The sequence below is a fragment of the Lucilia sericata genome, unplaced genomic scaffold (genome assembly GCF_015586225.1).
Source record: "Lucilia sericata isolate MDLA Ls3-8-SP2 unplaced genomic scaffold, ASM1558622v1 Contig002480F_arrow, whole genome shotgun sequence".
Lineage (NCBI taxonomy): Eukaryota > Metazoa > Arthropoda > Insecta > Diptera > Calliphoridae > Lucilia > Lucilia sericata.
The window spans coordinates 24,969-43,633 of record NW_023996259.1 but is presented as its reverse complement, the minus strand read 5'-3'; the positions used below and the strand labels follow the sequence as shown (position 1 = coordinate 43,633).

The 18,665-nt window shown below is 29.2% G+C and overlaps 5 protein-coding genes and 1 pseudogene across 5 annotated transcripts; 2 read left to right on the top strand and 4 right to left on the bottom strand.

The window, feature by feature from the left end:
• Positions 1-169: 169 nt before the first annotated feature.
• On the top strand, positions 170-785 carry LOC119613984. The gene is made up of 2 exons (XM_037970062.1): positions 170-305; positions 368-785. The coding sequence occupies exons 1-2, from the start codon at positions 297-299 to the stop codon at positions 677-679; spliced, it is 321 nt and encodes a 106-aa protein (XP_037825990.1). The 5' UTR covers positions 170-296; the 3' UTR covers positions 680-785.
• Positions 786-2,660: 1,875 nt separating this feature from the next.
• LOC119613980 lies at positions 2,661-3,605 on the top strand. The gene is made up of 4 exons (XM_037970058.1): positions 2,661-3,000; positions 3,058-3,178; positions 3,234-3,418; positions 3,561-3,605. Exons 1-4 carry the CDS (start codon positions 2,806-2,808, stop codon positions 3,603-3,605), a joined length of 546 nt encoding a protein of 181 aa, XP_037825986.1. The 5' UTR covers positions 2,661-2,805.
• A 2,030-nt stretch (positions 3,606-5,635) lies between these two features.
• Positions 5,636-7,316, bottom strand: LOC119613979. Its single transcript, XM_037970057.1, has 5 exons — positions 7,268-7,316; positions 6,448-6,532; positions 6,041-6,378; positions 5,815-5,935; positions 5,636-5,760 (listed from the first exon to the last, which is right to left on the bottom strand). Exons 1-5 carry the CDS (start codon positions 7,268-7,270, stop codon positions 5,636-5,638), a joined length of 672 nt encoding a protein of 223 aa, XP_037825985.1. The 5' UTR covers positions 7,271-7,316.
• An 816-nt stretch (positions 7,317-8,132) lies between these two features.
• On the bottom strand, positions 8,133-8,822 carry LOC119613983. The gene is made up of 2 exons (XM_037970061.1): positions 8,686-8,822; positions 8,133-8,623 (listed from the first exon to the last, which is right to left on the bottom strand). The coding sequence occupies exons 1-2, from the start codon at positions 8,692-8,694 to the stop codon at positions 8,312-8,314; spliced, it is 321 nt and encodes a 106-aa protein (XP_037825989.1). The 5' UTR covers positions 8,695-8,822; the 3' UTR covers positions 8,133-8,311.
• Positions 8,823-11,288: 2,466 nt separating this feature from the next.
• Positions 11,289-12,433, bottom strand: LOC119613987 (protein app1-like). Its single transcript, XM_037970065.1, has 2 exons — positions 12,348-12,433; positions 11,289-12,243 (listed from the first exon to the last, which is right to left on the bottom strand). Exons 1-2 carry the CDS (start codon positions 12,373-12,375, stop codon positions 11,510-11,512), a joined length of 762 nt encoding a protein of 253 aa, XP_037825993.1. The 5' UTR covers positions 12,376-12,433; the 3' UTR covers positions 11,289-11,509.
• A 264-nt stretch (positions 12,434-12,697) lies between these two features.
• On the bottom strand, positions 12,698-17,426 carry LOC119613978 (annotated as a pseudogene).
• Between the last annotated feature and the right edge of the window lie 1,239 nt (positions 17,427-18,665).

The window sequence follows — 18,665 nt, the reverse complement described above, 5'->3', positions numbered from 1 at the left end:
TTTGGCAAACAAAGTGAACAGTAAGGGGAGATTAAGGGAAAAATATGGACAGAAGCGCGAGGTACATAAATAAATCAAATTACAGTGGCATATGCATTAGAGCCTCCTAATAAGGAGAAAGTGTTTGGAAATAGAAGAGCAGCCTGAGCTGCATTTGCTTTTTAAAATTATGACAGGCCTCTTTGTGTTTATGATTATCTATATAAAATCGGTTTAATTTAAAAGTTGGAAGCAGATTTGTAGAGAATTTCAAACTTAGAGGGTGGTTAGTGAACAAATATAAAAAGTATTTAAAAATGAAATTGGTGAGTTTTCTTTTAATAAAAACTATTTGTTAAAAATATTAATGTTATTATTTTTGTTTAAGCTTTTGGTTATAGTATTGGCTATATTGTCGGCTAATGTTAAGGCCAGCATTATACCAGCAAATCCCATAACTACTACCTATGCTTTGCCTCATACTCCGGTAGCTACTTCCTATCAAGTTGTGGCACGCAATGTTAATCGTGTACTGGTGCCGCATGTACCTTCAGTAGCTTATCCCGGTTATGCCTCCTCGTGGGGCAGTTATCCCTATAACTATCGTTATGGTTTTGGCTATGGTTATCCTTATGGTCATGTTCACAACTATGGCTATGGTATTGGTTATCCTTATGGTTATGGAGCCAGTGTTTGGTAATTCTTTAATTATTTTAATAGATTAACTTTAAGACTGTGTAAAACCAAAAAAAAAAAAAAAGAAAGAACAAAATAAAAACACCCACCATCCCTTGTAATCATCATAATATTTAGCACAATATGTTAAATATTCTTTAATAAAAACAAATAAATAAAAAACAATCTAAAAGGTCACTCAACCTTCTTGGGGTTTTCTTATTATTATTGTATTTTCTTTTTGTTAAAAAGTAAAACACAACCTTGGCATGATTTTTATATTAATTTTTTTTTAGTTTAACAACCTAAAAAAACCAAACAAATACACACATTTAATAAAACCAAAACAAACCATAAATTGTATGTTAAAAAAAAATAAATAAACATTAATAATTACGTGCTCCCACTACTGCATTTAGCAGTTACACAGAAAAAAATAGACAAACTTTTTTTTCAATAAACACATGTTATTAATAAATATTACAAAATTCAATAAAAAAGCTCATTAATTTAATAAATTTTTTATCAATACGGCAAAATTAAAAATATCACTCAATAAAAAGTAGTTGATAAAGAAATTATCGAATTTTCTCATATATTCAATAAACAGTGTTGCAAAATTAAATAATTTGTCTAATTTTTTTGAATTTTGACGGTTATTTCACGTTTTTTCATTCATTTTTTTGCCTTTTCAGTAAAAAAAAATATTCTTTGGCAACAACAACAACCTAGAAACAAAAAATTCTGCATTTTTTCTCAACAAAGAAGAAAAATAACGGTTATATTTTTTGTTTTGCTTCTGCTTTTTGCAAAAAAAACCTGTTTCTTAGAGTATTAAGAATCCTGAATAGACAAAACAATGTAGTTTTTGTTTCTTTTTATTTTAGTTTATGATTAGTTGACGTTTGATCTTCTTAAGTGAAAGTGTTTTATATCGTGCGTGTGTAAAAAAGTTAAATAAAATTAAAATATAAATTAAACTAAATAGTAATTAAACTATGTATATAATTACATATAATAGTTATATACATATATAATAGTTATATAATAATTTAATTTGCCAAAATGGTTAGTATCAGTTGTTTTATGTGCAGTGACGTGTTTGATTGCCCAGAGAAGTTTTTAACACATTTAAAATTACACTATACTCCTCCTGGAACAGTGTACATTTGTAATGTTGAAAATTGTTACCAAAGATTTAGTTTAAAATATAATTTTAAAATGCACATTTTAAAACATTTTAAAAAAGTAAAAGTGAAGAGATTAATGCAAGTTGTGACGATTCAATTATATTAACAGAGAATGTAGAATCAGAAACCCCAAATGTTCCTAAATTTAATTACAATGATTTATTACAAAACGTAAATACCTCCATAAACAAATTTGTAATTCAAATGCATTCTAACAATAATTACACTCGATCTGATATTATAAAATTACAAAAATTAATAGAAAATAATATAGTAACTCCGATTTTAAATTTCATTCAAAATTCAGAAGCAGGTAAAATGGGGTTATCTATATGACAATAAATGTTTCATTGGACGATTTTTTAAATGATGTAGATATATTTGCGGTTATATGTATTTGTAAAACTAAATCTGATGACATTCTTATATGTGGTCAAAAAGTTACAACTATTTATGACTCTCACTTTGCAGCTTATGAAATAAAAAGTATTTTCAAATACTTTCGAAATTATTACACTAAATAATGTTGTAGGACCGCCAGTTGAAAAAGTTGAAACTTCTCTGTTAAATTACATGAATTTTATAAAAGTGTGTACTAATACATGTCTTCTATAGGATAATATGAATACAGTTGTTGACAACACTCTACTTGACTTGTTAATCGAATGGGATTTGGAACATCTTCATAATCATTTTACTGGTAAGAATTTTCAACTACATTGCTAATATAAATCGAACTACACAAAATAATGCATACATTTCTTCCAGAACATCGAATAACAACTAAAGTTTTAAAATTTTAAAACCTGACCACATACGAACACTTTTTCAAGGTCTTGCAGTCGGGGACCAAGCTCTATTTGAATCAAACTTAGAAAGCTGGAGAAAAGATGCCTGTGGTACATTAACAACTTCCCCACAAAACGTAATCGCAAAACAAGCAATTTGTTCTGTATTGACCATGCTTCAAAATACAAAAAATGGAAGATCAATTTTACAGTATTATGAGGAAAACAAAATCCTCCACGAAGAGCAGAGGCAGTTGCTTATTAAAACTATTGCAGCTTATATTGAATCCAAGGATATGACTTACTCGATGACCGATTGTAAGGAAATGGAAAAAGAAATATGCTCCATTTTTCCCACCGAACAATTGGTAAGCTTTATTTCTTTAGAATTTTCACAATTTATTCATGAATTTTTTTTATTTCAGGAATATTACAACAATGGGAAAAGAGGAAAGTTATATTCCAAAATTTATAATTTAAAAAGGCTTTTCAAACAAGTTCTTCAACCTAAAGAGCCTGCTCAGGAGGAATGTCATCAAGAATATGGTATAAATACATATATTGATGTAGAAATACTTATAATAATAATTATTTTTTTTAGTTTCAGAATCAGATGCCAAATATGCTGTTGAAAATCTCCGTAGTAAAGGTATATCAGCTGACGATTTCGATATCTTTTGGAGAAAGTGCTCGCAATATAGATTTAAACAAATGATAGAATCTAAGTCCACTGCAGATATCTTACATGAATGGCCGGAGTACACAAGACCTTCTGGATTCCAGCTGGTAAGAAATCTAAATTTAATAAATATGTAAATGATCAAATTTTAAAATTTTTTTTAAATTAATTTTAAAAACAATATATATATTAAACTTTGATGAATTTCAAATGTGATTATGTATTATATATAGTATTGATAACTTTCAGATTGATATTGACTTCCATTTAAATATAAGGATGCTATGGATTTGACATCAAGATGGAATACATACGAGAACAAATTGTTATATTTGCTGACAACAAAAATTACCAGTTCTTTTGTATCACAACAACTAAAAACGTTAACTTCATGCAATCAAGGTATCAAAAAGTTTTTTGTTTGTGCTATTATTTCTATTTAAAGACTTATTATTTTCAGAATCAAAACGTTTGGAATAATTTGGAATCTTCACTACTTGTTTTCCCCCACAACAAAAGTTATAATGGATGAAAAAGGGGCCAAATTAAGGAAAAATTTTCAGTGTCCGATTCTCAAGAGGCATTCGCTATAATTGCAAATACACAACAAGAACTTAACGTTAAGCTAAATTTGTTAAAGATTCAAAAATTAAATATACAGCCAAAACTTTTAATTATTGGCAGTGTTTTAGATGTAAAAGAAATTTTTGTGTACTTCGATGACATAAAATATCCTATGTGTAGAGTTTTTAACAGCTGTTGACATATTATTCAAATATTTTTTGTTTTCAATTTGGAATTTCCCAAAGAATCAGAATTATTTTCAATTTCTTACAAGTATTTTTTTATGAAATAAAACAGATAAAAATTTACAAAAATTTTTACTATTAAAAATGAGATTTTAAATCTAAGTGATTTGTAATGTAATTTGGTTATGATAAACTCATAATATCTATAGTACAAAATTCTATTTTATGTTTCGTATACATTTTTGAATTAAAAATAAAATTGTTTTTTTTTTTTAATTATATAAACTCAATTTTATGTACAAATATCTTAAATATATATATTTATATTGAATAAACAGCAATATTTTGATTTAATTTAAAATAAAAAACCATACAAATTTAAAAGCATTTCATTTAAAGAAAAAATATTTGAAATTTGGAATAAATTCAACAACATTTTGTGAATTATTCCAAATTTCAAATTTTTTCTTTAAATGAAATGCTTTTAAATTTGTATGGTTTTTTATTTTAAATTAAATCAAAATATTGCTGTTTATTCAATATAATATATATAATTTAAGATATTTGTACATAAAATTGAGTTTATATAATTAAAAAAAAAAACAATTTTATTTTTTAATTCAAAATGTATACGAAAATAAAATAGAATTTTGTACTATAGATATTATGAGTTTATCATAACCAAATTACATTACAAATCACTTAGATTTAAAATCTCATTTTAATAGTAAAATTTTTTGTAAATTTTTTATCTGTTTTTATTTCATAAAAAAATTACTTGTAAGAGAAATGAAAAATAATTCTGATTCTTTGGGAAATTCCAAATTGAAACAAAAAATATTTTGAATAATATGTCAACAGCTGTTTTAAAACTCTACACATAGGATATTTTATGTCATCGAAGTACACAAAAAATTTCTTTTTACATCTAAAACACTGCCAATAATTAAAGTTTTGGCTGTATATTTAATTTTTTGAATCTTTAACAAATTTAGCTTAACGTTAAGTTCTTGTTGTGTATTTGCAATTATAGCGAATGCTCTTGAGAATCGGACACCTGAAAATTTTTTCCTTAATTTGGCCCCTTTTTCATCCATTATAACTTTTTGTTGGTGGGGGAAACAAGTAGTGAAGATTCCAAATATTCCAAACGTTTTTGATTCTGAAAATTAATAAGTCTTTAAATAGAAATAATAGCACAAACAAAAACTTTTTGATACCTTGATTGCCATGAAGTTAACGTTTTTAGTTGTTGTGATACAAAAGAACTGGTAATTTTTGTTGTCAGCAAATATAACAATTTGTTCTCGTATGTATTCCATCTTGATGTCAAATCCATAGCATCCTTATATTTTAAATGGAAGTCAATCAATCATGAAAGTTATCAATACTATATATAATACATAATCACATTTGAAATTCATCAAAGTTTTTAATATATATATTGTTTTTAATTAATTTAAAAAATTTTAAAATTTGATCATTTACATATTTATTAAATTTAGATTTCTTACCAGCTGGAATCCAGAAGGTCTTGTGTACTCCGGCCATTCATGTAAGATATCTGCAGTGGACTTAGATTTCTATCATTTGTTTTAAATCTATATTGCGAAGCACTTTCTCCAAAGATATCGAAATCGTCAGCTGATATACCTTTACTACGGAGATTTTCAACAGCATATTGGCATCTGATTCTGAAACTAAAAAAATAATTATTATTATAAGTATTTCTACATCAATATATGTATTTATACAATATTCTTGATGACATTCCTCCTGAGCAGGCTCTTTAGGTGAAGAACTTGTTTTTGAAAGCCTTTTTAAATTATAAATTTTGGAATATAACTTTCCTCTTTTCCCATTGTTGTAATATTCCTGAAATAAAAAAATTCATGAATAAATTGTGAAAATTCTAAAGAAATAAAGCTTACCAATTGTTCGGTGGGAAAAATGGAGCATATTTCTTTTCCATTTCCTTACAATCGGTATCGAGTAAGTCATATCCTTGGATTCAATATAAGCTGCAATAGTTTTAATAAGCAACTGCCTCTGCTCTTCGTGGAGGATTTTGTTTTCCTCATAATACTGTAAAATTGATCTTCCATTTTTTGTATTTTGAAGCATGGTCAATACAGAACAAATTGCTTGTTTTGCGATTACGTTTTGTGGGGAAGTTGTTAATGTACCACAGGCATCTTTTCTCCAGCTTTCTAAGTTTGATTCAAATAGAGCTTGGTCCCCGACTGCAAGACCTTGAAAAAGTGTTCGTATGTGGTCAGGTTTTAAAATTTTTAAAACTTTAGTTGTTATTCGATGTTCTGGAAGAAAATGTATGCATTATTTTGTGTAGTTCGATTTATATTAGCAATGTAGTTGAAAATTCTTACCAGTAAAATGATTATGAAGATGTTCCAAATCCCATTCGATTAACAAGTCAAGTAGAGTGTTGTCAACAACTGTATTCATATTATCCTATATAAGACATGTATTAGTACACACTTTATAAAATTCATGTAATTTAACAGAGAAGTTTCAACTTTTTCAACTGGCGGTCCTACAACATTATTAGTGTAATAATTTCGAAAGTATTTGAAATACTTTTTATTTCATAAGCTGCAAAGTGAGAGTCATAAATAGTTGTAACTTTTTGACCACATATAAGAATGTCATCAGATTTAGTTTTACAAATACATATAACCGCCAAATATATCTACATCATTTAAAAATCGTCCAATGAAACATTTATTGTCATATAGATAACCCCATTTTACTGCTTCTGAATTTTGAATGAAATTTAAAATCGGAGTTACTATATTATTTTCTATTAATTTTTGTAATTTTATAATATCAGATCGAGTGTAATTATTGTTAGAATGCATTTGAATTACAAATTTGTTTATGGAGGTATTTACGTTTTGTAATAAATCATTGTAATTAAATTTAGGAACATTTGGGGTTTCTGATTCTACATTCTCTGTTAATATAATTGAATCGTCACAACTTGCATTAATCTCTTCACTTTTACTTTTTTTAAAAATGTTTTAAAATGTGCATTTTAAAATTATATTTTAAACTAAATCTTTGGTAACAATTTTCAACATTACAAATGTACACTGTTCCAGGAGGAGTATAGTGTAATTTTAAATGTGTTAAAAACTTCTCTGGGCAATCAAACACGTCACTGCACATAAAACAACTGATACTAACCATTTTGGCAAATTAAATTATTATATAACTATTATATATGTATATAACTATTATATGTAATTATATACATAGTTTTAATTACTATTTAGTTTAATTTATATTTTAATTTTATTTAACTTTTTTACACACGCACGATATAAAACACTTTCACTTAAGAAGATCAAACGTCAACTAATCATAAACTAAAATAAAAAGAAACAAAAACTACATTGTTTTGTCTATTCAGGATTCTTAATACTCTAAGAAAACAGGTTTTTTTTTGCAAAAAGCAGAAGCAAAACAAAAAATATAACCGTTATTTTTCTTCTTTGTTGAGAAAAAATGCAGAATTTTTTGTTTCTAGGTTGTTGTTGTTGCCAAAGAATATTTTTTTTTACTGAAAAGGCAAAAAAATGAATGAAAAAACGTGAAATAACCGTCAAAATTCAAAAAATTAGACAAATTATTTAATTTTGCAACACTGTTTATTGAATATATGAGAAAATTCGATAATTTCTTTATCAACTACTTTTTATTGAGTGATATTTTAATTTTGCCGTATTGATAAAAAATTTATTAAATTAATGAGCTTTTTTATTGAATTTTGTAATATTTATTAATAACATGTGTTTATTGAAAAAAAAGTTTGTCTATTTTTTTCTGTGTAACTGCTAAATGCAGTAGTGGGAGCACGTAATTATTAATGTTTATTTATTTTTTTTTAACATACAATTTATGGTTTGTTTTGGTTTTATTAAATGTGTGTATTTGTTTGGTTTTTTTAGGTTGTTAAACTAAAAAAAAATTAATATAAAAATCATGCCAAGGTTGTGTTTTACTTTTTAACAAAAAGAAAATACAATAATAATAAGAAACCCCAAGAAGGTTGAGTGACCTTTTAGATTGTTTTTTTATTTATTTGTTTTTATTAAAGAATATTTAACATATTGTGCTAAATATTATGATGATTACAAGGGATGGTGGGTGTTTTTATTTTGTTCTTTCTTTTTTTTTTTTTTTGGTTTTACACAGTCTTAAAGTTAATCTATTAAAATAATTAAAGAATTACCAAACACTGGCTCCATAACCATAAGGATAACCAATACCATAGCCATAGTTGTGAACATGACCATAAGGATAACCATAGCCAAAACCATAACGATAGTTATAGGGATAACTGCCCCACGAGGAGGCATAACCGGGATAAGCTACTGAAGGTACATGCGGCACCAGTACACGATTAACATTGCGTGCCACAACTTGATAGGAAGTAGCTACCGGAGTATGAGGCAAAGCATAGGTAGTAGTTATGGGATTTGCTGGTATAATGCTGGCCTTAACATTAGCCGACAATATAGCCAATACTATAACCAAAAGCTTAAACAAAAATAATAACATTAATATTTTTAACAAATAGTTTTTATTAAAAGAAAACTCACCAATTTCATTTTTAAATACTTTTTATATTTGTTCACTAACCACCCTCTAAGTTTGAAATTCTCTACAAATCTGCTTCCAACTTTTTAAATTAAACCGATTTTATATAGATAATCATAAACACAAAGAGGCCTGTCATAATTTTAAAAAGCAAATGCAGCTCAGGCTGCTCTTCTATTTCCAAACACTTTCTCCTTATTAGGAGGCTCTAATGCATATGCCACTGTAATTTGATTTATTTATGTACCTCGCGCTTCTGTCCATATTTTTCCCTTAATCTCCCCTTACTGTTCACTTTGTTTGCCAAAGTCTTTTTTTTTTTCAGTTTGGTGTTACAAACATTAGCCGTTTTGTTGCTGTTTATCACTTATGGCATTTTAGCGATCATTATCTATCAAATATTTTGTAATAATTTTTTATAAGTCATAATTATTTATAAAAAAAATGCATTTTGCATTCATGCATAAATTTTGCATGCCTTTTGCGAAGAAATGATATCAGTTCATTTCGTTTTGTCTCTAATGGGCAGTGGTTTGGTTGTTGGGTACGTATAAGTAATATTAATTGCTTTATAATTGTTGCAATATGTAATTTTATTCAGTTTCATTTTGTATTCGTATCTTTTTTTTTAGATTACAATAATAAAAAAAAATATTTGAAGACAATATATAGTGGGGGAAATGATTAAAGGTAGAGTTGAAAGGAAGTTAGAATGACCTCAGTTAATGAGGAACGTTTTGGTACTTTTTCGTTCATCAAATTATACTGAAACATAAACATTTTTAATTGAATTATAATCTATAAGAGGTATTTTTTGATACTTGTTCCTACCTTCAAATAGTACTTTTTGAAATTTTGTATAATGTGGAAGCTAAAGGCATGAAATTAAAAATAACACGTTCCTTATTGAATGCGAATATAGTCATGCGATAATTTTCGATAATATTGAACCTAAATAGAAACCTTTAAAAATATTTAATTATAATTTTCTATAAAAGTAAAAAAAATTTGATAAAAAATTAAATTCGTTAGGGTAGCGAAGCAACCAGGGTACTATAGTCCTTACAAATTCATATTTTCCACCAAAAGCCAATTTTTATATAACAAATTTAAAATCGGCTATAGACCTTTAAACAATGCTCCAATTTGGAAAATTGTGAATATCTGTGATCAATAAAATTTCCCGAAAAATTTAAACTTAAAATCTGCTATAGATCCCTATATAACGCTTCAATTAAGAAAATATTGAAAACTTCATAGTCGATCACTAAAATTTCCCGAAAATATCGAAATATAAATAGCGCCCCGAAAATACTGAAAAATCTGTGATCACTCATATTTCCCATTAAATCAGTTTTAGATCCTTAAATAAACTTCCAATTGAAAAATTAGTGAAACTTTATCGTCTATAATTTTTCTAGAGAAAACTTCATCGTCGATCACCTTTCTATAGAAGACTTCGTCAGCGATCACTTTTCTGTAGAAAACTTCAACATCGATTATTTTTCTAAAGAAAACATCACCATCGATCAGCTTTCTATAGAAAATTCCATCAACGATCAGTTTACTTTAGAAAACTTCATCATCGATCAGTTTTCTATAAAAAACTACATCATAGATCAGTTTTCTATAGAAAACTTCATCATCGATCAATTTTCTAAAGAAAACTACATCATCGATCAGTTTTCTATAGAAAACTACATCATCGATCAGTGTTCTATAGAAAAATACATCATCGATCAGTTTTCTATAGAAAACTTCATAATCGATTAGTTTTCTATAGAAAACTTCATCATCGATCAGTTTTCTATAGAAAACTTCATCATCCATCAGCTTCTTAAAAAAACTTCATCTAATATATTGTTATTTGACCTCGTTCTATGAAACGTTTGTGTTTAAATTTAACAGTTTGATTAGTTTAAATTTCAACACAGTGCGGTGGCATATTTTAGACACAAACCACTTTCATATTGTTTTCCTACTGAACACTAGAGGGCGTTGTTATTGCATTTTTGGAACTTAAAATTAATTTAATTTTAAAAATTCCAACATGTGCGAGTCTTTAAATATTAAACACACATTAAATTTAACACAAGTCTTTTATTAAAGCACATTAACAGGGAAACCAATCTAGACTAGTGTAATTTACAATATAATTAACCTTTTTATTAAAGGTCATGCAAGGTCAAGTGTGTGTGTTGTTATTATGGGCCAGTTTCTTTAAATTTTAAGATTAAAGATTATAGTTTTGTAAATAGAAATGGAATCAAATTTTACATTTACATTTTTATATGAACCAAAAATTCTTCGAATTGTATGATGATCGGTCTATAATTAACACTTCTCTATAAGTATGGCATTAGGATAGTATTAGACAAAAATGATCTGACCACTTCCTACAATTCTGAAGGGCCCTGACCAAAATGCTACCAAATCAGATATAGAAATTTAGTATTTTTGTAAACATTCCCAAAGATTGACGGACATCTTTAAGAATTCAGAATATGTAATTTGTAAATACTGGGAACGCTTTTATTAACCTATGATCTCCTTACCTCAAATTTGTTGATCACTTTAAAATATTTGTTCAATTATAGTGCTTTTTTTTAATAATTTATTTCTCTCAAACATTTACAAAATCCTTCTCTCAATATTAATTAAACATATTTGCATAAGGATTACTGCTGCCCTGCTGTGAAGGTGGAGTTTTATTTGTATTACCTGCTGGCAAGGGATAATGACCCGGACCATAGCTTAAAACGGCTTGACCTCCAGAATGCCAATTATGAGGGCCTTGAGGGTTTTGAGGAGCTGGTTGTAGAGGTGCTAAGGTATACCATTACTGCCAATAGCTGGAGAAGCTGGTGGCATATCTTTATTAGGTAGTTGAGGATATATAAGGGTTTGATTTGCGGGTGGAGTCCAAGAATTTGAAGGCATTGCTGGTTTATTGTTGGGATTATTTGGTAGTATAGGATAAGCAGGAACTTGAGGAGCCGAAGGTAGAGGGAAACTAGGTCTTGTATGATTTAAGGTGTTTTGTTGTCCATAGGCGGGATATTGTGGATTGATGGGTAGTTGAGGTTTTGTATGATTTAAGGTGTTTTGTTGTCCATAGGCGGGATATTGCGATGGTTGTGGCTGCCATGCAGGACGTGTTTGATTAAAAGAACTTTGTCCATATGTAGGATATTGAGGTTGATTCGGTGCAGGACGTGTTTGATTAAATGTTCCTTGACCATACGAAGGTTGTTGTGGTCTATAGTTATTAACTTGAGCAGGATTATTTATGGCTGGTCTATAGCCAGGTTGATTGTATTGAGAACGATTGTTGGTCTGTTGTTGCCATTGCTGCTGCTGTTGATGTTGGTTGTATGAATGTGCATGAGTTTGATTATGTACTAAAGGTTGTTGATAGCCAACATTGGCTGGTCGATAACCAGCTTGACCCCGTTGATTTTGGGTCACTGTAATGTTTGGTCGCCTATGAGACCAATTATTGTCTACACGTGCCAATGCTGATGTGCAGCTAATACCCAGCAGCATACAAAAGAAGAAAACTAAACAACAGCAACAAATTGAAACAGTTGTTAAAATGCAAATAGAAAAAGTTTAAATATATAATGTATAGTTCTAGAATTGTTATTATTTTTCCTTTAAATACCTTCTTTCTGCAATGAATTTACTAACATTTTGCTTGTTTTTATGATGAGTTTTAAATATAAACTAAATTGAAAAATTAAGCTTTTTTTCCCATCAACACTATTTTAAAATGTTTCTATTACGTTTCATTCTTATCTACAAAACTTTATTTTTATTTAATGATTAATACTAACATCATTATGAGAATCATCTGTTTCATCATTATTATCATTATCTTTTCCCTGTTTTCTTCTTATCTCTTGGAATTCTATTAAAAATACAATTTATTGGTACTTTTTTTTTCTTCCAAAGAATTGTTTATTTTTGTTTTGTTTTTTGTTTAAATAATTCCAGCATAGAAAAATATAATAATTATAATAACAATAGAACCGAACAACTAATTAATTTTTATTAATTGAAAAATTACGCCTCTTAAAACTAGCAAAAATCAAATGCATTTTTATGTCATTTATAATTGAAGATCTTTGAGTCGACCTCTTCTTTAACCTCTAGCAATGGGGAATAGACCCTCACAGCTTCCTCGACGCACGATTTCGATATCTGCAAAGAAAGAATAAGTAGATGATTTTGTTAATATTTCTTCAAAGTAGCACACGACCTCTATATAAAATGCTCATTATTGATCAGCTCTCTTCAGATTTCTTTCAATATCGTCAGTTCTCTATAACAAAAACTTTATTGTCCATCAGTTTTCTACAGAAAACTTCATCAACCATCAGCAGTTCTAGAAATCTGCTTGATCATTGATCAGTTTTTTCTATATAAATCTTTATCATCGATCAGTTTTCTATAAATCTCATCATCATCATCGATCAGTTTTGATTTGACATACTTCATTATCCATAAGTTTTCTATAGATCCTCAATTTTCTCATTGATCAGTTTTCTATATAAACCTATATCATTGAGAAGTTTTCTTCAAAAAACTTTATGATCGGTCAGTTTTGAAAAAAAAAAACTTAATCATCGATCACTTTTCTATAGAACTTTTCAACACCGATCTGTATTCTATAGAAAATTTCACCAACGATCAGTTTCTATTGAAAAATTAAAATTATTCATTATTGATCAGTTTTTTCTATATAAAACTTTATCATCGATAAGTTTGATTTCACATACTTCCTCATTGATCAGTTTTCTATAGTAAATTTGATCAAACAGTTCTCCATAAAAAACTCTATCATTGATCAGTTTATAATCGATCGGTTTTCTATAGATCTCATCATCATCGATAAGTTTGATTTGACATATTACATTATCGATCAGTTTTCTATAGTAAACTTGATCATCAATCAATCAGTTCTCTACAGAAAAACGTTTTTATTGATCGGATTTCTTCCATCAGTTAATTATAAAAAATTTCAAAAAACTACACATTATAAATCAGTTCTCTTTATATAAAACCTTCATCATCGTTGAGTTCTCTATATAATCGTCGATCGGTTTAATTTGGAAATCTTTAAAATCGATCAGTTTGATTTGGATAAGTTCTTTATCGATCAGTTTTTCTCTAGAAGATTTCAACATTGATCAGTTATTATCAATTCTCTTTAAAAACATTCATCATTGAACAGTTTTCTATTTTTAAAAATCATCATTATCGATCAGTTTCCGCAGAAAATATTATCATTGTTCAATTTTCATCAGTTTACAATGACTCTAATTGCTACATGTTTTCAATAAAAAAAACAAATATTCATACTTTTAATATATTTATTGCCCTGATAAGTGTGCATCTCAAAAAATATCTTTAATGGGTTATGGAACCTTGTGACCTTGTCTTTATTTTATTTTTGTTATTTTTACTTTTTATCTCGTAATGACTTTTTCTTACTTAATACTCATATAACTCAAAAAAAAGTAAAATAATTAAACATTTATTTTCAATAAATACTGCATTTACCGGTTTCATTTTGACAATTTGACGTTTAAATATTTTGCGCACTTTTTTCTTTGGTGTCATATGCAACGTACTTGAGCTGTTGTTTAAAAACATTAAAAACGGAACTTGTTTTTAGTCTTTTGTTTAATTTTAAACATGTGCGATAAATTTTGGCGCCCGTGAATTTTTTGTTTTTGTATGATAATCAATATTTTATTTATAATTGAATTGGATGTAAAAAAAAATGCAAGGTTTTGAGCACAGTTTAAGTAATTTGGAGGTAGGAAAATGCAGTTCGAGTTCAGTTCGAGATCAGTTCGAGTTCAGTTTTAGTGCAGTTCGAGATCAGTTCGAGTTCAGTTTTAGTGCAGTTCGAGATCAGTTCGAGTTCAGTTCTAGTTCAGTTCTAGTTCAGTTCTAGTTCAGTTCTAGTTCAGTTCTAGTTCAGTTCTAGTTCAGTTCTAGTTCAGTTCTAGTTCAGTTCTAGTTCAGTTCTAGTTCAGTTCTAGTTCAGTTCTAGTTCAGTTCTAGTTCAGTTCTAGTTCAGTTCTAGTTCAGTTCTAGTTCAGTTCTAGTTCAGTTCTAGTTCAGTTCTAGTTCAGTTCTAGTTCAGTTCTAGTTCAGTTCTAGTTCAGTTCTAGTTCAGTTCTAGTTCAGTTCTAGTTCAGTTCTAGTTCAGTCCTAGTTCAGTTTTAGTTCAGTTCTAGTTCAGTTCTAGTTCAGTTCTAGTTCAGTTCTAGTTCAGTTCTAGTAGTTCTAGTTTCAGTTATAGTTCTAGTTCTTAGTTCAGTTCTAGTTCAGTTCTAGTTCAGTTCAAGTTCAGTTCTAGTTTCAGTTCTAGTTCAGTTTAGTTCAGTTCTAGTTCAGTTCTAGTTCAGTTCTAGTTCAGTTCTAGTTCAGTTCTAGTCAGTTCTAGTTCAGTTCTAGTTCAGTTCTAGTTCAGTTCTAGTTCAGTTCTGTTCAGTTCTAGTTCAGTTCTAGTTCAGTTCTAGTTCAGTTCTAGTCAGTTCTTAGTTCTAGTTCTAGTTCAGTTCTAGTTCAGTTCTAGTTCAGTTCTAGTTCAGTTCTAGTTCAGTTCTAGTTCAGTTCTAGTTCAGTTCTAGTTCATCAGTTCTAGTTCAGTTCTAGTTCAGTTCTAGTTCAGTTCTATAGTTCAGTTCTAGTTCAGTTCTAGTCAGTTCTAGTTCAGTTCTAGTTCAGTTCTAGTTCAGGTTCTAGTTCAGTTCTAGTTCAGTTCTTAGTTCAGTTCTAGTTCAGTTCGTTCAGTTCTAGTTCAGTTCTAGTTCAGTTCTAGTGTAGTTCTAGTTTCAGTTCTAGTTCAGTTCGAGTTCAGTTCTATTAGTTAGTCAGTTCTAGTTCAGTTCTAGTTCAGTTCTAGTTCAGTTATAGTTCAGTTCTAGTTCAGTTTCTAGTTCAGTTCTAGTTCAGTTCTCGTTTCAGTTCTAGTCAGTTCTAGTTCAGTTCTAGTTCAGTCTGTTCAGTTCTAGTTCAGTTTACTTCGTCAGGTTCTAGTTCAGTTCTAGTTCAGTTCTAGTTCAGTTCTAGTTCAGTTCTAGTTCAGTTCTAGTTCAGTTCTAGTTCAGTTCTAGTTCAGTTCTAGTTCAGTTCTAGTTCAGTTCTAGTTCAGTTCTAGTTCAGTTCTAGTTCAGTTCTAGTTCAGTTCTAGTTCAGTTCTAGTTCAGTTCTAGTTCAGTTCTAGTTCAGTTCTAGTTCAGTTCTAGTTCAGTTCTAGTTCAGTTCTAGTTCAGTTCTAGTTCAGTTCTAGTTCAGTTCTAGTTCAGTTCTAGTTCAGTTCTAGTTCAGTTCTAGTTCAGTTCTAGTTCAGTTCTAGTTCAGTTCTAGTTCAGTTCTAGTTCAGTTCTAGTTCAGTTCTAGTTCAGTTCTAGTTCAGTTCAAGTTCAGTTCTAGTTCAGTTCTAGTTCAGTTCTAGTTCAGTTCTAGTTCAGTTCTAGTTCAGTTCTAGTTCAGTTCTAGTTCAGTTCTAGTTCAGTTCTAGTTCAGTTCTAGTTCAGTTCTAGTTCAGTTCTAGTTCAGTTCTAGTTCAGTTCTAGTTCAGTTCTAGTTCAGTTCTAGTTCAGTTCTAGTTCAGTTCTAGTTCAGTTCTAGTCAGTTCTAGTTCAGTAGTTCAGTTCTAGTTCAGTTCTAGTTCAGTTCTAGTTCAGTTCTAGTTCAGTTCTAGTTCAGTTCTAGTTCAGTTCTAGCTCAGTTCTAGCTCAGTTCTAGTTCAGTTCTAGTTCAGTTCTAGTTCAGTTCTAGTTCAGTTCTAGTTCAGTTCTAGTTCAGTTCTAGTTCAGTTCTAGTTCAGTTCTAGTTCAGTTCTAGTTCAGTTCTAGTTCAGTTATAGTTCAGTTCTAGTTCAGTTATAGTTCAGTTCTAGTTCAGTTCTAGTTCAGTTCTAGTTCAATTCTAGTTCAGTTCTAGTTCAGTTCTAGTTCAGTTCTAGTTCAGTTCTAGTTCACTTCTACTTCAGTTCTAGTTCAGTTCTAGTTAAGTTCTACTTCACTTCTAGTTCAGTTCTAATTCATTTCTAGTTCAGTTCTAATTCACTTCTAGTTCACTTCAAGTTCACTTCGAGTTCAGTTCTAGTTCTGTTTTAAATTAGTTCAAGTATTTGTATTTAAGTTCTCGTTTTGTCCGAGATAGTTTTAGTTCACTTCTACTAGTTAGTACATGTGATACTAAAAGCAACTAACAATTTCAAACTTTCCCTAACTGCACAACACTAGCGGACATAATTATAAACTTGGCCTTGAGTTTTTTCTACTAACCGATTTTGAACAATTAAGTGCCATTTAGCCTTAAAATAAATTCATTTAAATACGTGACTTTTTTCTACCCACTTTAACTCTGAGATAAATTACACACTTCTTAAACACATGTACAGAAATTAAGATATTAAGCTAAAAAGATCTCTGTCACATTCCAGCTAACATCTTTCTTCGCTCTCATTAAAAAACACATACATACATACCTGCTCCACATTGTCTGGCACAATTGAATTTCTGCTCATTGCCATACTGTTCGCGATTACTGGCACAAATTGGATTAAACTCTGAGGTCGTGGGACATCTACTAAAACAGTCCAAGAATTGAGGTGTAGGCGTAGTAGCTGCGGGCAATAAATGGTACCATTGTGGGTACAGCTGGTTGATTATGACAAAAACAACGGAGTTTCCGGGTGCGCAGTTGTTGTGGCAAACACTAACTGTTGCCCAGGACCTAACCAATTTTGATTGTTTAAACCGCTACCTTGAGAATTGATATTGTTCTGTCTTGGGAAATTACCAAATGGTCTTAATGATTGAACTGGAAATCTGGCTGAAATTGTTGTTGTGTGAATTGGATGCAGCTGCAAACAATTACAATAAAGATGACTGAGAAAACTGCAAATAATAAATCAAATATTTAATATTGTTTACACATTGCTGTTGATTGTTTCATTTTAATTAGTTGTTAGGGTAACAAATATTACTTTTGTTTAAAACACAATACCGGCAACATTTTTGGTGTGTTGTTACTGCGAATGTATCTAAAATTCAACTGAATCTTTAAGAGCGATGCTAGATGAATCTTTATAGCATTATGATTAGGTTTTATATTTTGTGTTTAAATTTAAACTGTAGTTATTTACCTGTGTGTTTTTTTTTTCATTCGGTTTTTTTTAAATTGTGAATCATAGTGGTCATTCATATAAAAAATATATTAAAGCAAAATCCAATTTAATCAATTGTTTATGAGTAGCAGTTCATTCTCCCGGTTTTTAAGACTTAAATAATGTTTAACTAAATCCAGTTTAAATTTTTGCGGTTTTTTAAAAAGTATCGATCCCATATTTGTTTGTTTTTAACGTTGATCAAATATGTTTTTGATATTTTGCATTTTTATGAATACATTAATTCGTCGACATAAACAAAATATTAACGGGGGATTAAATTTTAAATCAATATTAATATTTAGTTTTATTTTGATTAATAATTGCAATAAAATTATGGTAGGTCAAACTCGTTTTAAATGTAACCCTACATTTTGCATATTTCAAACATAATTAATGTGCACAGTGGGGCAGACGGGCAATGAAATGGTTGTTAATTAAAAAACTGTAAAACTTTTGAGTGTACCACAGACCTATGTAGTTTCGTTGAGTTTATCGTTAAACTCTACTTTATATCAAGTTTATCAAGTTTAGTTCAGATCTGGTTCAGTTCTAGTTTAGTTCTAATACAGTTCTAGTTCAGTTCAGTTTAAACCTAGTTCAGTTCTAGATCAGTTTTAGTTCAGTTCTAGTTCAGTTCTAGTTCAGTTCTAGTTCAGTTCTAGTTCAGTTCTAGTTCAGTTCTAGTTCAGTTCTAGTTCAGTTCTAGTTCAGTTCTAGTTCAGTTCTAGTTCAGTTCTAGTTCAGTTCTAGTTCAGTTCTAGTTCAGTTCTAGTTCATTTCTAG

Bases quoted from the DNA above. Each gene is read 5' to 3' on its own strand.
- LOC119613980 (XM_037970058.1), top strand. From the start codon at position 2,806: ATGCTTCAAAATACAAAAAATGGAAGATCAATTTTACAGTATTATGAG. The intron at 3,001-3,057 runs GTAAGCTTTATT...TTTTTATTTCAG, and splicing joins TTTTTCCCACCGAACAATTG to GAATATTACAACAATGGGAA. The intron at 3,419-3,560 runs GTAAGAAATCTA...GATAACTTTCAG, and splicing joins GACCTTCTGGATTCCAGCTG to ATTGATATTGACTTCCATTT.
- LOC119613979 (XM_037970057.1), bottom strand. The intron at 5,936-6,040 runs GTAAGGAAATGG...TTTTTATTTCAG, and splicing joins TGACTTACTCGATACCGATT to GAATATTACAACAATGGGAA. The intron at 5,761-5,814 runs GTATAAATACAT...TTATTTTTTTAG, and splicing joins GGAATGTCATCAAGAATATT to TTTCAGAATCAGATGCCAAT.
- LOC119613987 (XM_037970065.1), bottom strand. From the start codon at position 12,375: ATGTTAGTAAATTCATTGCAGAAAGAAG. The intron at 12,244-12,347 runs GTATTTAAAGGA...GCTGTTGTTTAG, and splicing joins AAATTCATTGCAGAAAGAAG to TTTTCTTCTTTTGTATGCTG.